At 31.2% G+C, this 21085-nt stretch overlaps 1 protein-coding gene across 1 annotated transcript in view; it reads right to left on the bottom strand.

Moving 5' to 3' along the window:
- Positions 1-21085, bottom strand: part of LOC129957236 (multidrug resistance-associated protein 1-like) — a 70727-nt gene that overhangs the window by 4847 nt on the left and 44795 nt on the right. Inside the window, exons 22-29 of the mRNA XM_056069478.1 lie at positions 20077-20221; positions 12802-12967; positions 11395-11594; positions 9620-9746; positions 7521-7622; positions 4735-4884; positions 2307-2465; positions 71-237 (exon numbers count right to left, since the gene is read on the bottom strand). Of these exons, the coding sequence (XP_055925453.1) occupies positions 71-237; positions 2307-2465; positions 4735-4884; positions 7521-7622; positions 9620-9746; positions 11395-11594; positions 12802-12967; positions 20077-20221 (1216 nt within the window). The remainder of the gene's footprint in view (positions 1-70; positions 238-2306; positions 2466-4734; positions 4885-7520; positions 7623-9619; positions 9747-11394; positions 11595-12801; positions 12968-20076; positions 20222-21085) is intronic.

Consider the following 21085-nt stretch of genomic DNA (forward strand, 5'->3'; position numbering starts at 1 on the left):
CAAAAGCAATGAATACTGTTTAAATTTATTGCAAGAATGAGAAATATTGCTGTTTTTAAAGGGACTGTACCTCAAATTTTCTCCTCCTTCAGATACTTGATAATCCAACCCAGCCTCTAAAGAAAGAACAAAACTTTTTAAATGCGATTGTTCGATTGCCCTCCACAAATCTTCATCCGAATTCTCTTCCAGAGGATCGAGATTCATCCTTAAAGTTCCACTGAACACCACAGGATCCTGAAAGATCAAAAGAACATTCATCATGAATTTAATAAAAATTGGTTTTTTCTCAAATACTTATTCATTGAAACCATTTCCTTTGATTCCATCACACTTAAAAAGACAAGGCCCGAGCTTGAGCAACTTCATACTTCAAGAACACAATTTGTAATAGATAAGGCGATGTTGTGATAGTAGTTTAAAAGCAAGGGATTTAATTGAATTAAAAAAAAAACGATTTCTTCCTTTTATTTCTGGGTTTTAGTGGCATTCTTCAGTTTCTGAAATGTTTTATAAAATTATTCTGTTTGAATACCGGATGTTAGAAAAAGTAACTGTAAAGGATTTAACCTCTTCGTCATCCGTAACGCGTCTAACGCGTTCAAGTGAAACTTCTGCAGGGCGACTGTAACGCGCTTCCATATTTTAAAACTTTTAAACGTTTGAAACGCTTTGTAAATGTTTACTTGTTTGAGTTTTTATTTTTGTTTGATCTAATCTGTTCAGAGAAAACTAATACGTGGAGAGATATCTGTACTAATATATTATATAGGGTGAGTAGAAATGATGGATCGAATTTTTAAAAAATCATCTTTTTGAAACTACGGCCAATATTACAATAAATGATGTATGACATTAAAGAGAAATATACCAAGTTTTTTTCAGTTACAAATGTCCTATGTGTGACCCTCTTGTTACACGGCATACGTCCAATATGTAATCCAGTTCATTCTAAACATTTTGTAGCATCACTCTGTCAATGGTTCTGAATGCTGCACAAATGCGTTTCTAAATTCTGAATATATTTCTCTTTAAATTCATGTATCCTTTATCGTAATATGGACAGTAGTTTCAAAAACACAATTTTTTAAAATCCGGTCCATCATTTGTACTCATCCTGTAGTATACAAATATAATATATGTATACTATTATAATATAATTACTATACAGAGATGTATACTAATCTGTACATAGAAAATAATACTATATGTGGCAAAAAACAGAGGACTTCTGGGGAGAAATTTTCGCGGAAAAAGAAAACAGCGAAAGGGTTAATAAATGTAACATGAATACCTAAGCTGTGTGAAAATCTACATGGTTTTTTCCCCCTGTGTAATGTGTTAGTAGCGCTTCACGATAGAATAAATAGACGTGAATAGAATTCTGTGAAATTCTCCCCCCCACCCCACCTTTTCCAATATAAAATATTTATCTCGACAATCATATTTTACCATTTGATTGGCGCAGCATAGCCAAATATGGCTCTTGCGCCAATAAACAACAACAATAACAGAAACAATCTCGACAATTATGGTGTAGTTAACGGAGAAGTATTTTTTTACTTCTCCTTTTACTTTACTTTAGAAGTACTTTTTTCAAACGTAAAAAGATTTTTACATTTGTATGCACATTATTGCCGAAACTAAATTATATTGTATTATGTAAATGATATCATTACGCATTTTGCGAATACCGAAAACAACAACAACAACACCATTTGCTATTAAAGTGTGTAATAATGAAAAATGGCCTCAGTGGCCGGTTGGTTTAGTGACTGGATAGTTGAAATGCGAAAAAACTCTTGATCAACTGTATAACTAAAACTTGACTTCGATAGTGAAATGTCTTTCAGCTGGAGAGAATGGAGGACAGAATTTGACTTTATCTGATAAAGATTCAATACTATGAAAATATGTTCAAAAACAGTACTGGAACCCTAATCTTACTAAATTAAAAGGCAAACAATACAGTTGTTATTGTTGTTACTTATGGCATTTACAAGTGCGCGTTTTTGATTTTTTTTGGGGGGGGCGGAAAAGAAATTCCTATGACCTCTTTTAAACTATTACCAAGTTTGATAACATTTGGCCCAGTAGTTTTCTTTTTATGACCATTTCAAAGTAGAACTTCAATTATAACCCCCTCTATAATATAAAATAATATAAGATAAAATTTAATATATTAGTTTTTATTTTATATTCTATTTATAAATAAAATATCTAATATTTTAATATATTATCTAATAAGTAAAATTTCTATAATTTTTACTAAATTCAATAAAACTTTACGAAAACTTGAACAGTACTTGAGGAATTATCGTAATTTTTGAGCGCAAATCATGAAGTCCAAGCACTGTAGTGTCGACGCCATCTATAAAAATGGTGCCTTCGGTTGGCTCTACGATACGGAAAAGTGCAAGAGCTAACGAACTTTTGCCTGCTCCAGTTCTGCCAACTACTCCAACCTGCGAAGCAATAAGCAATCTAAGTACATACGATTGGAATTAGTTCAATTAAAATTTATAATAAAATTTAATTTATCAATACTATAAAACAATCACAACCAGAAAGTAAATATTGGATTACCGCATGCACTCAAAAGAATCACAAACCGACTGAAGAAATCTTGAAAAGTTCGTTTTCCGTTGTGAGGGGTTACCAATCAATGTTCGCCAAAGGCAGAGTTCGGTTATCCTATTTGAGGATGCATTATAGTTCTGGCGAATGGAAAGAATTCTCGCTACACTACCCATTATTCCTACACTACCCAAACTGTCTTTAATTTTTCTCATTGTATTGACGATATTTAAACTTTTTTCTAAAAACTTCCTTAAAATTATTATAAAGTAAAGTACAAAACAGGGAGTTAAAATTTTCATTGCTTACTTTATATGTTTTTTATTCTTTTTTTCACTTTAATGCAATAAAAAGCACGTAGATAAAAAGCAAAGTTCTAGGCTGGTTTTTTAAACGTTAACAAATGGCGACACAATGTTGTGTTTGAACGATCGTAAACATGCAGCCTCAATATGCCAACTGATTAAAATCGTTAGTTTTTTTTACAGTGGAGTTCTGGTGGTCAATGTGTGCTGCGGTCAGCAAGAGTACCTTGGACGTAATGGAGAGGAAAGTTGTTTAAAATTTCTCAAATAAATAGTACCGATACTGAATAGGTTTTGGCACTCTTCTGTCAAATCTGAGAACTATGATTCGGATATGAGGCGAACCATGAGGATCTTAAAGACGGATTCGTATCAAGTAAATCATAAGGATTGATCGTCGAAAATTTGACTCTCCCTAGGCCAGACCGTCAATAATGAATTATATTTCAAAGATGTTGAATATTTTATGAAAAATTATTATGTTATGGATGCTGGTGGAGGAATATATTAAAATATTACTTTCAAAATTTGATCATCGCCAATACAAGTAATTTCACATATGTATACGGCATTCGCATAGAAGAAATTGATTAATTTCTTTTAATAATGGTAAATGAAAAATGCAAATAATTATGCATTTAAGGATTAACTGATTAAAAATAAGCGTTGAATTAGTGTTAAAACTATTAAAACTTATTTAATGCTCTAATATATTTTAGACACGTTTTTCATATAGTAAAGTTGAGTAATGTTTCAACTGAATTTGCGATACAAATTATTCAGAAATAACATTAACCATATTATTAGTTACACTCGAGAAAAATTTTCGTTCAATTATATTTAGGTAATGTTTCATGGAAAATATTCACTTATTACCATATTCACTTGTTCCTACGTGAACAACTGCCTCTGTGTTCGAGATGTCATTTTCAAATGTCTGTCCAACATATAATTGTCAGATGGCCCAAATTTCAATGCCCAACATTTAGTTTTTTTCTTTTTCAAAAGTCTCGCACTCCATTGTATTTCTTGCTTGATAAGATACGTTTTTAAAGATAAGATAGATTTTTAAAGTCCATAAAATTCTATCCATTTATTTAAGTCGATTACATTTTAGAGTTTCTCCTCATTTTCTCTTCGATGACTCTTTGAAAATGATATAATTTTACCCATTGTTTGGCGCAGTTTGATTCAACATCATGGCGTTTGCGCCAGAAAAGCCCAAATAAATCAAAACCGACAAGCTGTGCGATGGAAAACGACACCTTATTCTGTGAATATTTCAAAAATACACTGAGTACAGGAAACAAATACACAGCCAAGTTGTACACAAGAAACGAATTTGTAGATACTAATAATAAAAGCACTCAGTAAATCTCTAATTAAATAAACGGCATGCACTTTAGTGCTCACATTTTTCAATTACACTTCTTAGATCACATTATATGCTCTGAATTCGAATACAAAGAGAATGATTTCGCTTCAGATTCTAGAGTTTACATAGGTTTTTTTTAACAAAGCATGTTCTAAAAAATTCTTTAGACGAATCTCTAGATCTCCATGCCCTATAAATATAGTGCAATAGTTTTGGCATTTTCTAGAACCTTCGCTTTTCCCACAAACTCACTAATTTTGTGGCCAGAGCTGGAGGACACTCATCTGGCATCTATTCAACATCCATTAAGAATTCCTGTAAACTTCTCTTTTTAAGAAGGAGATTAACATGGCAGGAAATTAATTTTAAAGATTCGTAACAATATTATTCAAACACAAATGGCCCAATCACAAAATTGTATACGTTGTTATAACTGAGAATGATAAGATTTAAAAGGAGAAGGCAGTTCACTGTCACCTTTTGGCCTGGAAGGATGTCCACATTAATACCTTGGAGCACAAGTTCCATTCCTGTCCTGTACCTCATCTTGTAATTTCGAAATGTAATTGCTCCTTTAGATGGCCACTTGCTCAGATCGAAACGAATGGATTTCGTTTCCCATGATGCCTAGAAAATTATAAAACTTTTACTTTCTAAAAAAAATAAAGAAAAAAAAAACAAAAAAAAACTGAAATTTACAATATAAGTGAAATCCTCTTAGCTTATTAATCGTTATTTCCATTCCATTTTAGAGCTGAATCGAATTTTTCTTTATTTTACTCATTTCAAATTATTAATTAATTACATATTTTCTTCTATCAAAATTAAACATCATAAATTGCTAGACATTTAATTATCAATTCAATTGTTAAATATCTAACTTTACTACTAAGATCATTCAAAATACCATCGATAAGATTATTCACAAGATTAACATTTCGACTGAAATATATATGTCAAGTGGCAGACACAGATCTTTCGGTTTTAAATCTCTTCACAACAAGGAGAAAGACACTTGATCCTGAAACTCATTTTATAAACTCTCAGATCTCAATGCTTATACCACTACAAATTTATTCAAAATGAAGTGACAGATTTAAAATATTAATTTGTAATGAATGACACACGTCAAAAGTAAATGTTTTCTTGTATCAACTGTAAATCTGTTTATGATGAGGTGGCTTTTTACTAAATTCATTGCTGTAATAAATCGATCTTGCTCTTCATTGAAGTGATTGCTGTAACAAATCGATCTTGCTCTTTATTGAAGTGATTGCTGTAACAAATCGATCTTGCTCTTTATGGAATTCATTGCTGTAACAAATCGATCTAGCACTTTATTGAATTCATTCCTGTAACAAATCGATCTTGAGCTTTATTGAATGCATTGCTGTAACAAATCGATCTTGAGCTTTATTGAATTCATTGCTGTAACAAATCGATCTAGCTCTTTATTGAATTCATTGCTGTAACAAATCGATCTAGCTTTTTATTGAATTCATTGCTGTAACAAATCGATCTTGCTCTTTATTGAATTCATTGCTGTAACAAGTCAATTTTACAGATCTTGAAAATTAGCACGTATAGATTTTAAGCAGGCGCCCTATGAAATCTCAAGGTTTCTGCTTCCACTGCTTGCAGACGTATTATGTTTGAAAGCAATTCAATGCTCAAACTTTTCATCTCATGTGTGAGGATGACCACTTTATATGCAACCATTTTGTATAAATTTCTCGTACCATTTCTAAGAATTTCTATAAATTTGTTAATGACAAAGTGAGTCTTCTCGAACTAATAATGAAATGAATGTTGCAACGCAACAATAAATTCCTTTTATGCATTCTGCAACATCCAAAACTGCCTTTCCTGAGACACCACCGTTTGAAGAAACGATAGGGGTGGCTTTTTGTTGGATTATTCGTGGGAGAAAAAATTGTTTTATCCAGTGATGTACCTTATGTGTTTCGATATATTGTCATTCATTAGAAATAAATGTTTTAACTCTGCTCTTTCGTTTTGAAACTAAAGATCTTTTGAAATTGAAATCAAGACTTTACAACATAGCTAAAACAGACTTATTTTGGCCTACAATACTACAAAAAAAATGTTGCTCTTATTTGCAATAGACCCAAAGGCAATATAATTTATTTATATTTTATCAGCTAAAAGAAAGCTCTTGAAATTTTGCATAGCCATATTTAACGTAGAATGAATGACTCTTTGAAAATACACATTTTTTTTACAAATGGATTGAACAGTATAATTTCTTTAAATTTTTATTTTATATTTTTAATACAGAGTTCTATGATAGTTTATCTGTCAACAAAGTATGACAGATATTGTTTCACAAAATGAAAAAAAAATTTTTTTGGTGGTGGGACATGGATGATTGTATCCAACCTTTCCTGAACTCAAATATGAAGGAAAACTTTGAGTTCCAATAATTAACATTAATTTTATCGTAAATTCAGGATGCATCATATTATCTTAATTTTATTTTTACCGTGCAAACTTTTACTAAATATAATTACAGGGAAAGGGAAACTATACGTGAAGTTAGAATTTGAAATTTTAATAAAACTTGTTTTACTTTCCAAAATACCATAATGTGAGTTTGTTAGCACATTTGGTAGATTTTTTATAACTGAAACTATATATCTACAATCGACCGTTGCAAAAATAAAGGTCGAGAAAAAATACAAAATTGCACAACTTATTTTTTAAGTATTGAAGAGGGAAAATATTTGATACATATATAGTTCATCTCTTTTAAAATGCACAGAGCCATGATAGAAATGTAGGTCATCTCTTTTAAAATGCACAGAGCCATGATAGAAATGTAGGTCATCTCTTTTAAAATGTACGAATCCATGATAGAAATGTAGGTCATCTTTTTACAAATGTGTGGATCCATGAAAGAAAAATAAATCATCTCCTTTAAAATGTACGAATCCACGATTGAAATGTAGGTCATCTTTTTACAAATGTACGGATCCATGATAGAAAAATAAATCATCTCCTTAAAAATGTACGAATCCACGATAGAAATGTAGGTCATCTTTTTACAAATGTACGAATCCATGATAGAAATGTAGGTCATCTTTTTAAAAATGTACGAATCCATGATAGAAATGTAGGTCATCTCTTTAAAAATGTACGAATCCATGATAGAAAAATAGATCATCTCTTTTAAAATGTATGGATCCATGAGAGAAAAATAGATCATCTCCTTAAAAATGTACGGATGAATAACGAGTACAGACCTCTGGAGTCAGGTGAGAATATTCGTGAATTCTTTCAACTGAAACCATCTGATTTTCCACCATAGTCCAAATTCTTACAAAGTTCGCCAAATTTTCCGTCACCTGAAATTAAAATGAATCTACTTTAATATTCTAAAAACGTATTTCATATATTTTCTTTCTTTTTTTTTTTTAATCAGCAGTGCAACTTTTTAAAATATCGTACTCCTTTCTGTAACACTTCTCATACAACATCCATATAATTATTTTTTATTATTTAATGCACATTATTATTCCTTTTAAGCTTTAATATCAATAATGTAATTTATATTAGATTATTTTTTTACTTTCATATGTTTTTTATAACATATAAAATCATTTAATCTTATATGTTTTCAATATTTTTATATTTATATCAATATTATGTAACGTTGTAATCGATATTAACTAGGTTTCTTAAAAAAATTAAAAATTATGATGAGTTTTAAGAGTAAATAAATATTTGGTTAAGACCAGAGAAGCGAAGTTTCATCTTCACTCATTGCTGCTTACGTTTAATTTTATTGCAAATATTACAGTGAAGATTTAATATATATTTTATAATGCGAGCTTTTGTCACCCAAATGTAACAAATTTATTAAAAAAACTCTTAAAACGTCTTCTTAACATTCTTCGATTAATGATAATGTAGTCTAAGATTTACTATCAGTCGTTATATTTGGAAATCTGAAAAATCTTGTCAGCATTGTAACATTTGTAGACTTTCATTACATAAGCAATTTTTGCAACTGCATTGTAAACAAACAAAACTGTACTAATAAAAAAGACAATGAATTAACGGTCTTATATATCTAAAAACCAGATGGAGTGATTTCCTCAAACTTTTCCCTCATTCTAATAAAGGTGTTATCGCACAAAACGCCTTCTAGAATTGGCGTACAATAGGTACGAAATATTGATTATTGGCATCCATTTAGCCTTTTTACTGAATCTACTGTGAGATCCTTGGCGAATTTTGTTGAAATTAATCTATGGAATGCGATTTGTGTTTTAGATGCATTTTTCCAATCGATTGAATCCAAAATTTCGGCACAGAGCTGTACTTGTAATCGGAAAATCATGTAACAAATTTGATACAGTACACTCCCGATTATCCGCGGAATTGGGTGGCGCGGCCGCTGCGGATAACAAAAATTACGGATAATCCGAAAAAAGCTAAAAACTGCTATAGCAAAAGAGAAAACAGTCATTCCAACTTTGAAAAATCGTTTTATGTACAATAAAACGTAAAAGAAAACAGCAGGAAATGTTTAACTAACGCTTAATATTTTAGTATATCACTCAAAACTAACCTAACATGCATTTTGTTAATGAAAACAGAAAAGTGCTTTGTACTTACGAGAGGCGTCAAGGATACACAGAAAAATGAATACATATGTACTGTTTTAACACTGTAATGTATTATGTAATTACAAAAGCATAACTGTAAAACTGCACCTTTTTGAAAAAATCAGTCAAAAAAAAAAAAAAAAAACTTTGTGCGGTAGGCGCGGATAATCGGGAGTCTACTGTACATTTATATAATTATGTTTTTGAGAAAACTCGTTTACATGTTTTTCTGAGTACAGATCGACAGATGGTCAACTTGTTCGTTCTGGCTAAAACTTTCAGAAGCATCTACACTATATATTTAAATCTGTGTAAAGTATTTTATCCATCTAGTTCTCTTAGTTTCATAGCTATCATATTAACTGATATTCGAATAACCAAACAGATTTCCTATGAATGGAATTTACACTAAATTTCTAAATTTATATCAAATCTTGAGTAAAGACCGTATACCAATTTTCTATTTACCCATCCTTATCACAGACAGATAGGTATTTTTAAAAGTGTGTTTTTCGTACTCAGGGGATGGGGGTCTAAATCAAGGAGATTCGTGAATATCGCGAGTTCGAATTTTTTGACAATTACAATACTTTCCCTTATAGAGAGAATGAAAATGGAGATTAAAAAATCTCAAGTATAATCTGCTAGTTTGTAGATATGAATGCCATAGTTTAAAGATCAAAATTTGGATTATAAACACACACTCACGCACAAAAACGAAAAACACTCACACTTAATGCATAGGATAGAGTTAGGCCAACTATCGCTGGACTAAAGGTTCTTCTTTGGATCACAGAAAGTAAAGCTGTAATAAACACGACAGTGTTGCCTAAGAATTGCAGACGAATTCCAAGCCACCTGGAAAATATGATAATGAAGTGCAATATTACATGAATCTTAACAAAATATCAAAATACATGCAAACATCTACCTGAATGTTATGCTTTAACGTTTACTGTTTTTTTAGTAGGATGTAGTAATTTTTGAATAACATATGGTATTGGAAGATATACATAATATTTTTCACCAAATTCGTTTACAAAAAGATTTTCTGTCTGTTAGTCTGATTATCCATGGGTATATGAGCGAGATACTTCAAATATATAGCGAGTTACACGGATGGAATCTTTCATTGGATTGTGGCCTGCCCTTCCTGTACGAGAGATCGACGTCAAATGGACTCGCCTCTGTATAGGACATACACGTTTCACGCATAAGAACCTCATTTTTGGAGAAAGCACACCCGTATGTCCCACCTGTCAGACTAATTTTATTTGAAGCCTTGCGTGACTTGATGGATGAAATAAACCATCTAAATCTTTTTAATTTCTTGAAAGCTATTCGTTTATTCCCTTATATTTGATAACTCATTTTTTCTTCTTCTATTGCAGCTTACTTTATTTTTTTTAGAAATTTTATCAAGTTTACAAACTTTTAGCACACATTTAGAAACTTCTGTTGACCTTTCAGCTTTTGATGTGATCGTTTTTACTTTTTAACCATATGCATGGCGCAGTTTCGCCAAATATGGCTCTTGCGCCAAAAAAATCCCCCCCAAACCAAAAACCGAGGAAAACATCACATGAGGTGAGATCAGGAAAAATGCTCACCGTGTGAGTTATGATATTTTAATGGATAATTTTACAGAAGGGAGGAACTCGAAAATATGTCCTTATCACGATGGAGTATCAAAATTAAGGCCTTCTTCGCAATAGGAATATTTGAAAACCTTTAATTACTAGCTAGGCGCATGCGCTGAACTATTTGAACCGAACGAATCATATTTTGATTAATGAATCGGTCATTCCTTCCTCTCTCTGCATAGAATCGCACCATACATTTACTTTTGAAGAATTTATATATTAAAAATGCTAATATAGGTGGCACAGAAACAGCTCTTGTTACTTGTTGTGGAATGGCAATAGTTAAATATAAACAAACCATCATACGAGCGTGTCACATTATTTTTTGGACGTTTCTATAGTTCTAAAATACAGTTTCTACAACCCAAACTTCACTTAACTAATTTATTGAGTTACAAAATATTATTCAAAATTCTCCAGCAAAAACCCACTTTTTTTTTTAACCAAATCGTCATGGCACCAAAAACTGCATTTATCAGAGAGAAAAAATAGTAAAAGAAGTCAAAACTATAGAAATAGGCATCAAAAAGTTTATTCGAGTATTAAAATAAGCTTAAGCAACGCTAGATGAATAATTGCTATGACTTGCCTATGGAAATTGATATTCATATCCAACAGAACTATTATCTCACACAAACAGTATTTACATTATCTTAAAATTCAAAATATTCGCTAGTGATGCATATATGACACACCCGCCTCGAAAGGGTTAATCTCTGAACAAACTCAATTATCTGAGTGAACATGAGGGTCACTAAATGCGACTAGTAGCCCCAGAACTTTTTGAACATAGAAGTGTAATGGGTTATATTCGTCAGTCATGATATAAAATATATAACATAAGACTTTGCTCATTGCCCTACCTGTTTAGTGTGGTGGAAGTGAAAAACGTTCGGCAGTTAGTGTCAATGTGCTTGTTCTGCCTCTGGATGAATTCATATTGGGATCCGAAAGCCCGAATCGTGCTCGCTCCCTGCACTGTTTCGGAGAAGAAGCTCAGCACGGGGGACAGCGAGATGGATTGCAGTCGTCGGACTTGACGAGATGTTGCCATGTAGAATATCTAAAAGTATTGAATCAAGAACTACTACATTTAAATAATTTTATTTGAAGAAATATGAAAATGAATAATGGAATTATATAGTCTGAAACTTTAAAATATATATTTAAACATATATTTGAATCAGGCCAAAAAGTAATTTTCTAAATTATAATGACCATTTGACTTTTCAGAATATTGTCAATGTTTAATTTATGTAAACGTCATTTCTCTGTTGTGAACCATTGATCATGTGTGTCAAAAAAATAATTTTGCTCAAACATCAAAAGGCCAGATAATCATTACGGAAAAAGGAAAAATTTCGACTATCAATAGAATCATCTTATAAAAGTGAGCGCTCTGCATTGAAATAATTTGAGGATTCTTTTTAAAATATGAGAATCTATGGGTTCGGCGTTTCGATGAAGTGACGTCACCTTCAGACAGTACTTCTAATTTATCGTTTGGTGGTTTTTTTTTAATTAATTAAGACCTTCAGATAGCGATACAAATTTATCGTTTGATTTCTTGTTTTAAATTAACTAATCTCGCACCAGAAAGAATTGAGGAAATATCGTTTGGTATTTTCGATTTTTTTAATGTTTTAAATATCGCATTTTTGTAATACACAAATGTGTATTCTTCAACAACTTTCTGCATACTTTCATCGCACTTTTTGCATACTTTTAAGTGTTTTTCAAGGAATCTGTAAATATGTTCTAAATACGAAAATTATATGTAATTTTAGAATCGAGCTGCATTATATTCATTGGATTTTAATGCACATACAATAGCTTCTAGAATATTCCAGGAATGGCGAATTTGCGATCAAATTATTTGGCATTATTTATTTGTTACTTTCAACTATCGCAATGCAATATATTTGACATTATGATTCCAAGAAAATATTTTCTACATGAAACAATTGAGTAGAAAAAAAGAGATACAATTCTTGTTTAGCCATTATGCAATTTTCCAAATCGGCACGTTTTTAAAATATGATTTTACCAGCACTGCAATTCTAAAACTAACAAACTATCCAAAATAGACAATAAAAAAGTTTTTGAAATAATCTAACTATATTTTTCAAAATGTATATAACATATAATATTTTTTTAATTAATTTTCTCATAGAAAATAGACACCGATATACTAAAAAAAATCTCTAGATTTTAAAGGAACATATATAATTATTAAAATGATATTGAGATTATGACATAGAATCACTTACTTGAATGAAAACATAAATAACGCAAAGTGGTATCATGATGGCTATGAAAATAGGGTGGGTTGTTATAATTACAACAAATGAACCAATGATGGCAATGATCATAGTAACGACACTTTGAAGTCTTGTTGGTATGCCTACGTCAACTGTATTGATGTCTTTTCCAAACCTGGGTAGGAACAAATATCATTGTTTTCATAAAGTATCAGTTTTAAATTAAATTATAACAACATATATCTACATTAGTTATGAAGTATTCAAACAAATTCACAAATCATAATATAAATATGTTGGTAATTTCTAATGCTGGGGATTTATCTATACTTATATAAAGCTCAATGTGTGTGTGTGTTGGCGCTCTACAGGCCAGACCGTTTGACGTACAGCTACCAAATTTGGTACATGTATACCTTGGAGGTCGGGAAATGTGCACTGAGGTTCCTTTTTTTTGAATTTTTAATTAGAATTTTAACTATTAATTAAAAACTAAATTTCCCGCCAAAAATCTTTTCATTTTCCCCACCGCCAAATAAGTAAGGCTTCAGTTTTTTTCCCCAACAGTAATGAGGCTAGGGTTAACATTTTTCGGCCGATTATTTCAAACGATTCTGTTTATTTTCTTAATGTTTGATGCATTTAAAATTAAACATTGTTAATGAATCGATCTTTCAGATTCATTTTGAAGTACTTTTCAATTAAAATAACACAGAATAAAGGAAATTAAAAATGTCTAATCTGCATAGCGTTACCCCAACTGGCGTAGAAAAATTCACGCATTTGCGTTACCATAACTGGCGTAGAAAATTCACGCATGCACATTGTGTTCTGATTGTTGACAACGGATACGGACGTTTTGAAGGCTTAACCGGTTTTCGACCGATTATTTTAAACGGTTTTGTTTATTTTCTTAGAGTTTCATGAATTTAAAACTAAACATTGTTAATTAATTGATCTGTTCATGATGAATCTGAGAAAATTTTATAGAAAACTTCTTGAGATATTACATAAATTAAGAAAGATATTCTTTAGTGCTCATAAGGTTTAGTTTAAATACTCAGCGACTCTGTTTTCAGTACTCATATTTAAAAAAAATACCTTGTTTCAGTAAAAAATGTCCTTATATTAATTGCAATTTAACCATTTCCACTTTAATTTAAAGCATAAATTCTACGGGAGCTAAAAGAAAATTAGAGAGAAACATATTACGTTATGGCTGAAGGCCTTTATAATATTACTAGCCGCCTTTGGCGACCAGCCGGTTCGCCAATCTTAATGTTCGTTAAAATTTTAATAATTAAATATTTTATGCAATTCCTACTTTAATAGCTTTTTCATCAAATTATTTTATAACTTCAAATTTTGATTGTCATATAATTCATTCATAATATTATAAAGGCCTTCAGTCATAACGTAATATGTATCTCTGTCATTTTCTGTTAGCACCCGTAGAATTTATGCTTTAAATTAAAGTGGAAAGAATTTATCTTCAATTAATATAATAATATTTTTTACTGAAACAAAGCATTTTTTTTATAATCTGATTAATGAAAATAGAGTCACTCAGCGTTTAAACTTTATGGGCACTAAAGAATATCTTTTTAAATTTATGTATTATCTCAAGAGTTGGTCAACAAAATTTTCTTAGATTCATTATGAGCAGATCGATTCATTAACAATGTTTAAATTTAAATGCATCAAACAATAAGAAAATAAAACGAATCGTTTAAAATAAACGGTTGAAGACGGTATAATTTATGCTTTAAATTAAAGTGGAAAGAATTTATCTTCAATTAATATAATAATATTTTTTACTGAAACAAAGCATTTTTTTATAATCTGATTACTGAAAATAGAGTCACTCAGCGTTTAAACTTTATGGGCACTAAAGAATATCTTTTTTAATTTATGTAATATCTCAAGAGTTGGTCAACAAAATTTTCTTAGATTCATTATGAGCAGATCGATTAATTAACAATGCTTAAATTTAAATGCATCAAACACTAAGAAAATAAAACGAATCGTTTAAAATAAACGGTTGGAAACAGGTTTTAAAAAAACTACTTAAAAAACGATGTACTTAAAACTATAAGCATATACAAAAAATATATAACTAACATAAATACAATTTACTTACAAAAGCATGCAACTAACCCAAAAATAATTTAAATCATCCAACGTTGTCATGGCAATAATCAGAACAGAATGCGCATGCGTGAATTTTCTTCGCCGGTTACGTAACGCAAATACGTGATTTTTTCTACGCCAGTTGGGGTAACGCTATGTGGATTAGAAATTTTTAATTTCCTTTATTCTGTTTTATTTTAATTCAAAAGTACTTCAGAATGAATCTGAAAGATTGATTCATTAACAATGTTTAATTTTAAATGCATCAAACATTAAGAAAATAAACAGAACCGATTGAAATAATCCGCCGAAAAATTTTAACCCTAGCCTCATTACTGTTGGGAGAAAAAAAAACTGAAGCCTTTCTCGTTTGGCGGTGTTTAAAATTTAAGATTTTTTTGGCGGAAAAGTTGGCGGTGGGGAAAATGGAAGATTTTTTTGGCGGGAAAGTTAGTTTTTAATTAATAATTAAAATTCTAATTAAAAATTCGAAAAAAGAAACCCCAGGTGCACATTTCCAACCTCCAAGGTATACATGTACCAAATTTGGTAGCTGTATGTCAAACGGTCTGGCCTGTAGAGCGCCAACACACACACATACACACACACACACACACACACACACACACACACATTGAGCTTCATTATAAGTACTAGCCGCCTTTGGCGACCAGCCGGTTCGCCAATCTTAATGTTCGTTAAAATTTTAATAATTAAATATTTTATGCAATTCCTACTTCAATAGCTTCTTCATCAAAATATTTTAAAACTTCAAATTTTGATTATCATATAATTCATTCATAATATTATAAAGGCCTTCAGTCATAACGTAATGTGTATCTCTGTCATTTTCTGTTAGCTCTCGTAGAATTTATGCTTTAAATTAAAGTGGAAAGAATTAATCTTCAATTAATATAATAATATTTTTTACTGAAACAAAGCATTTTTTTTTATAATCTGATTACTGAAAATAGAGTCACTCAGCGTTTAAACTTTATGCGCACTAAAGAATATCTTTTTTAATTTATGTAATATCTCAAGAGTTGGTCAACAAAATTTTCTTAGATTCATTATGAGCAGATCGATTCATTAACAATGTTTAAATTTAAATGCATCAAACACTAAGAAAATAAAACGAATCGTTTAAAATAAACGGTTGAAAACAGGTTTTAAAAAAACTACTTAAAAAAACGATGTACTTAAAACTATAAGCATATACAAAAAATATATAACTAACATAAATACAATTTACTTACAAAAGCATGCAACTAACCTAAAAATAATTTAAATCATCCATTGATAACGGTTGTCATGGCAACAATCAGAACAGAATGCGCATGCGTGAATTTTCTTCGCCGGTTACGTAACGCAAATACGTGATTTTTTCTACGCCAGTTGGGGTAACGCTATGCGGATTAGAAATTTTTAATTTCCTTTATTCTGTTTTATTTTAATTCAAAAGTACTTTAGAATGAATCTGAAACATGGATTAATTAACAATGTTTCATTTTAAATGCATCAAACATTAAGAAAATAAACAGAATCGACTGAAATAATCCGCCGAAAAATTTTAACCCTAGCCTCATTACTGTTGGGAGAAAAAAAAACTGAAGCCTTTCTCGTTTGGCGATGGGGGAAATGAAAAGATTTTTGGCGGGAAATTTAGTTTTTAATTAATAGTTAAAATTCTAATTAAAAATTCAAAAAAAAGGAACCTCAGTGCACATTTCCCGACCTCCAAGGTATACATGTACCAAATTTGGTAGCTGTACGTCAAACGGTCTGGCCTGTAGAGCGCCAACACACACACACACACACACACACACATTGAGCTTTATTATAAGTATAGATATAGATGAATGAATTATATGACTGTCAAAATTTGTAGCTTTAAAATATTTTGATGAAGAATCTATTAAAATAGGAGTTACATAAAATATTTGATTATTAAAATTTTAACGAGTATTAAGATTGGTGAACCGGCTGGTCGCCAAAGGCGGCTAGTATAATAATAATAATTATTATACAGTTATATGTTTCAATGGAAAGTTCCTGACATGCATTTTGAACAGTTGGCGCTTATACCAGATTTACACTCGGCCAGTTATAAGACGGCAAGTAGGCTGCGCATGGCGTAGAAAGGCTGAAAAATGCTGTTCGATTGATGGTAAGTAATTGTATCGTCGGGACAACTACATCCGCTGTATTGTATTTTTTCTTACTGCGCATGCGTTTGCAGTATTTGGCGGGGGTTTTTTTTGGCGGGAAAAAAATTGATAACTGATCATAGATTAATTCCGACATTTTTTGCTCTTCCTGATGCGAGGTTGTGTTCTTTTTTCATTTTATTTGCCTTTTCTTTTCTATAGTTTTCCACATTTTGATATGTTGACATTTTTTTTTATTTTACCATGTTTCTTTGTGTAAATATCCATCATTTTAATACAATACACAGTAAAAAAAAAAAAAAATTCAGGGACGCCAAAACGGCAATATATAGCCAAGTATGGAAAACCTGAATCTTATGAAATTGTGGCAAACTTAATTTAGTCCCTTTCTACACATGCTCTGCCTACTTGGCTGTCTTATAACTAACTGGTCGAGTGTAAACCCGGCATTATGTTTTCTTTCTCTTTATTTTAAAACTTTTAATTTTACGTAATAAGAATCTGGAAGAGTAGTCTCCTCACAACTTTCTCACGCACCCTCTAACGAAGATGTTTTCCCAAGAGAATGCTTTGTATGTTATTGGCTTATAACAGTTATGAAATATTAAATTTTGGCGTGAAATTAGCATTTCCAATGAATCTCTCGTGACCCTTGGCGAGTGTTTTGGCGATTAATCTCTCTGGCGTATAGTTAATTGAGTTTTAGAAGAGTTTTTCCCAACCGACTGAAACAAAAACTTGACATAGAGCTACAGTTGTAGTCACAAGATCACCTATTAAATTTGACATATTTGTCATTGCTTGTCTCTTCTTCTAGCAGTTACTTCCAGAGAAAGTGTTGTAATCATCAAAAACATTCGGAATCAAGATTTTTTGAAGAATTACATTTTGAAACGGAGCTACAATTGTTGTCACAAAATCACAAACCACATTTGATATATTTAAGTCATTGCGTTTTTTAGTAATCAGGTTGACATGTTTCTAAAAATACAGATGACATACGGTTAATCCCTGATTGGATGCGACTCAAAATTAATGCTGTCGCGACGATAGCCATTTTGATTATCCTAGGTGCCTTAGCTCCGTTTCGACGGCCTGTTGCCTTTACAGATATGGTCGTAAATCTACGAACTGACCCACTGTAGGACACACACACACACCTCTGTGGACATCGGTCGGGAGCTTTCCGCAAGTTGTCGATAAAATGAACAGGCATCAAAGAATCCCAGAAAACCACAAGAGAGAGGAAAGAGGGCAAAATGTGCCTGTCTGAAGATGCGCATGTGCCGTCGGAGCGCGGCTTTACGGAAGTTCGCGGGAAAACAGGTTGTTTGAAGTTTTTGAATTTATAGCATATTTAGTTAATTTTGCTGAAATAATTTATTAAACTGTTTCTAATTTTTAGCAGCAGTTTTATAATTAATAATAATTTATTAAACTGCTTCTTTATAAATAACCAATTATGTACTTTAGAGTATTGGAAGTTTTTATACCGAAAATAACACAATGAAACCTTGATATCGGCTTACAATCGTCCTTTAGAAATGCACACTCTTTCAATAACGCAGAATTGTGAAGTGGAAAGAGAACACATTTTTGTGCGGCAATCATCTTTCACTTCTGTTTCATAAAAGCAAAGAGCTGAACAAAATTGCTTTCTGGTACGAAATTTGTGGGAAATGTGACATGTCAGAGCGCAGCATAAAACGTAAGATGAGATGTATTTGCCATGTGACTGTGATATTTTATCCCTATTAGTACAAAATGTCCAATAACACTTTTATGGTATCCTCACGATATTGGCTGGCATTCAGAGTATAAAACAACATCGTGCAGACGTATCAGTTATCAAATTAATTAAATATTTTAGTTATTTTTTTAATTTATTAAAATTATATAAAAATAATACATATTTTTATAACATTACTAACAGAAATAAAAATTAAAATCAAATAAACCTCTGGCATGTCGATGAAGACAAGAGTGTGCTGAAATGTGAAAACTAAATTCAATTTTACTAAAACAGAAATCTTATAATATCCTCTGATTGGCGTCGCAAAATAACTAAATCCACCCCCGACTTCATCATGAATGAAGCAAACGATCGTTAGTTACTAAAGTAACTTCTCCTTTACATCATCTTCCAAAATAACATGATTTAAAGGAGAAGCAGGAACGAGCCTTCGCTAAGGATGATGGGAAAGATTTTTGAAATATGGAGAGATATTTGTGAAGAAATTCAGAAGAGGCTAGGATAATGGATCTGTGTCTTCGGTTGTTTGCAGTCTTATTTTAATTGATTCTTTATTTAGGTAATGATTTTGACACAGCTTCTAGTGGTTTTTTATGTTGGATTATAACGATTAAAAACTTTGTACGTTTCTACTTATATACTTGATTTACCTTCTAGTGGTGGTTTTTTTTTATGTGTTTGTCATTCTGGATCTGCTTTGTATTTTCACCTTGTATTTGTGCCATGCATTTATTTTTCACTTTATATAATGGGATAGATATACGATACAGATAGATATTTAGATATTGGATATATGATTTTCAATATTGGTTTGATATTGCTGTACAGTATATCATGTCTTCCATCCATTGGACATTGTGATATTTTTTTATGTGTGCTACTGCTTTCTATATGTACTTTTCAACTTATTCTTCTGATCCCAGAATTGGAAGGCTAACTATTTAATTTAAATATTTTATTTTAGTCAAATGAATTGTAATGTATACCCTTATTTATCGCTCATATTATGGTGATGATCGTAAGCCTTTCAACAAATAAATAATGGTTCTCTCCCCGGCGACCTTCAAGGTCTTACACCCCTTCGGGTAGGTGGGTCGTCGTGGGGTAGACCAAGACAAAGAAGTAAAGGTACTCTATTATTCTTTAAATATATAATATAAATATGCTTATAGACTTGATTAAGATAAAAGAACAAGACATCTTAAAAAATTCAATTAGTTAATATAGATTCACCTGTTTAATATTCTTCCTAGTGGCGTGGTATCGAAAAACGACATCGGAGATCTGAGGACACTCCAAAGCATTGTTTTGTGGAAACGAATGGAGGCGCGGGTCGAAGCAATGGCCATGATAATAGTTGCAATGAGAGTCGATAAACCTGTTGAAAGCACAAGTAAAGAAAGAAAAGAAATAGTAATACTAAATTTTAATAAATAAAAACTAAATTAAAGTAGGTGACTATGTTTAAAAATCTTTTTTTTTTTCAAAAATCAAAAATATTTTTTATTTAATATTCTTAATGCTTGAACCGTTTTCTTTGCAAAACCGTTTAAATTTAGGGTAAAATCGTACTTTAGTGTGCCCTTTGCTACGCCAAGGATGCCAAGTTACCAACAAAGATGGTAGACCAAATGAACAATTCTGCAAAACGGCTGAGGTTACCACTTTCTGCATTAAAATTATGATCTTTACTGGTAATTATTGTTTTATCTGAGTTTTTTTTAAAACTTTGGGATCGTTATCGCTGCTTATTTTAACAATTTTGAAATAAAGAAGTTTTTCAAACCGGCTACGCCGGTCAGTTTTGTAGAGAGCAACAGGTCTGTTGTGTATATAGCTTTTTGCTTCATATCTCTTTTTACCTCCCTAACGACCCACCCCCAAATTGTTGTTCCCCAATTAAAAAAAAAAAACCCTTTTTTGCCATTTAACCCTTTATTTACCGACGGTACTTTAAAGTACCGTTTAAATATAGCTGATATCTGCACAATACGACTATTTTTTATAAGACCATTTTAAAAAACACAAAGTACGTATTTCCAATAGAAAGGAGTAGAAGAGAACTAAAATTAACATTAAAAATCTTTTATTGCTAATTTAATTAATTAAAAAATTTCTTCCTAGGCTTGTTATGAACGAAAATTTAACTAATGGTTCAAAAATAAATTTGAAAAATGGATGATAAAATAATTCAGTAAATAAAGAGTTAACTGACATATTTTGGTTTCATGCAAGTTTTTTT

The sequence above is a fragment of the Argiope bruennichi genome, chromosome 11, assembly GCF_947563725.1.
Source record: "Argiope bruennichi chromosome 11, qqArgBrue1.1, whole genome shotgun sequence".
In the NCBI taxonomy this organism is placed as follows: domain Eukaryota; kingdom Metazoa; phylum Arthropoda; class Arachnida; order Araneae; family Araneidae; genus Argiope; species Argiope bruennichi.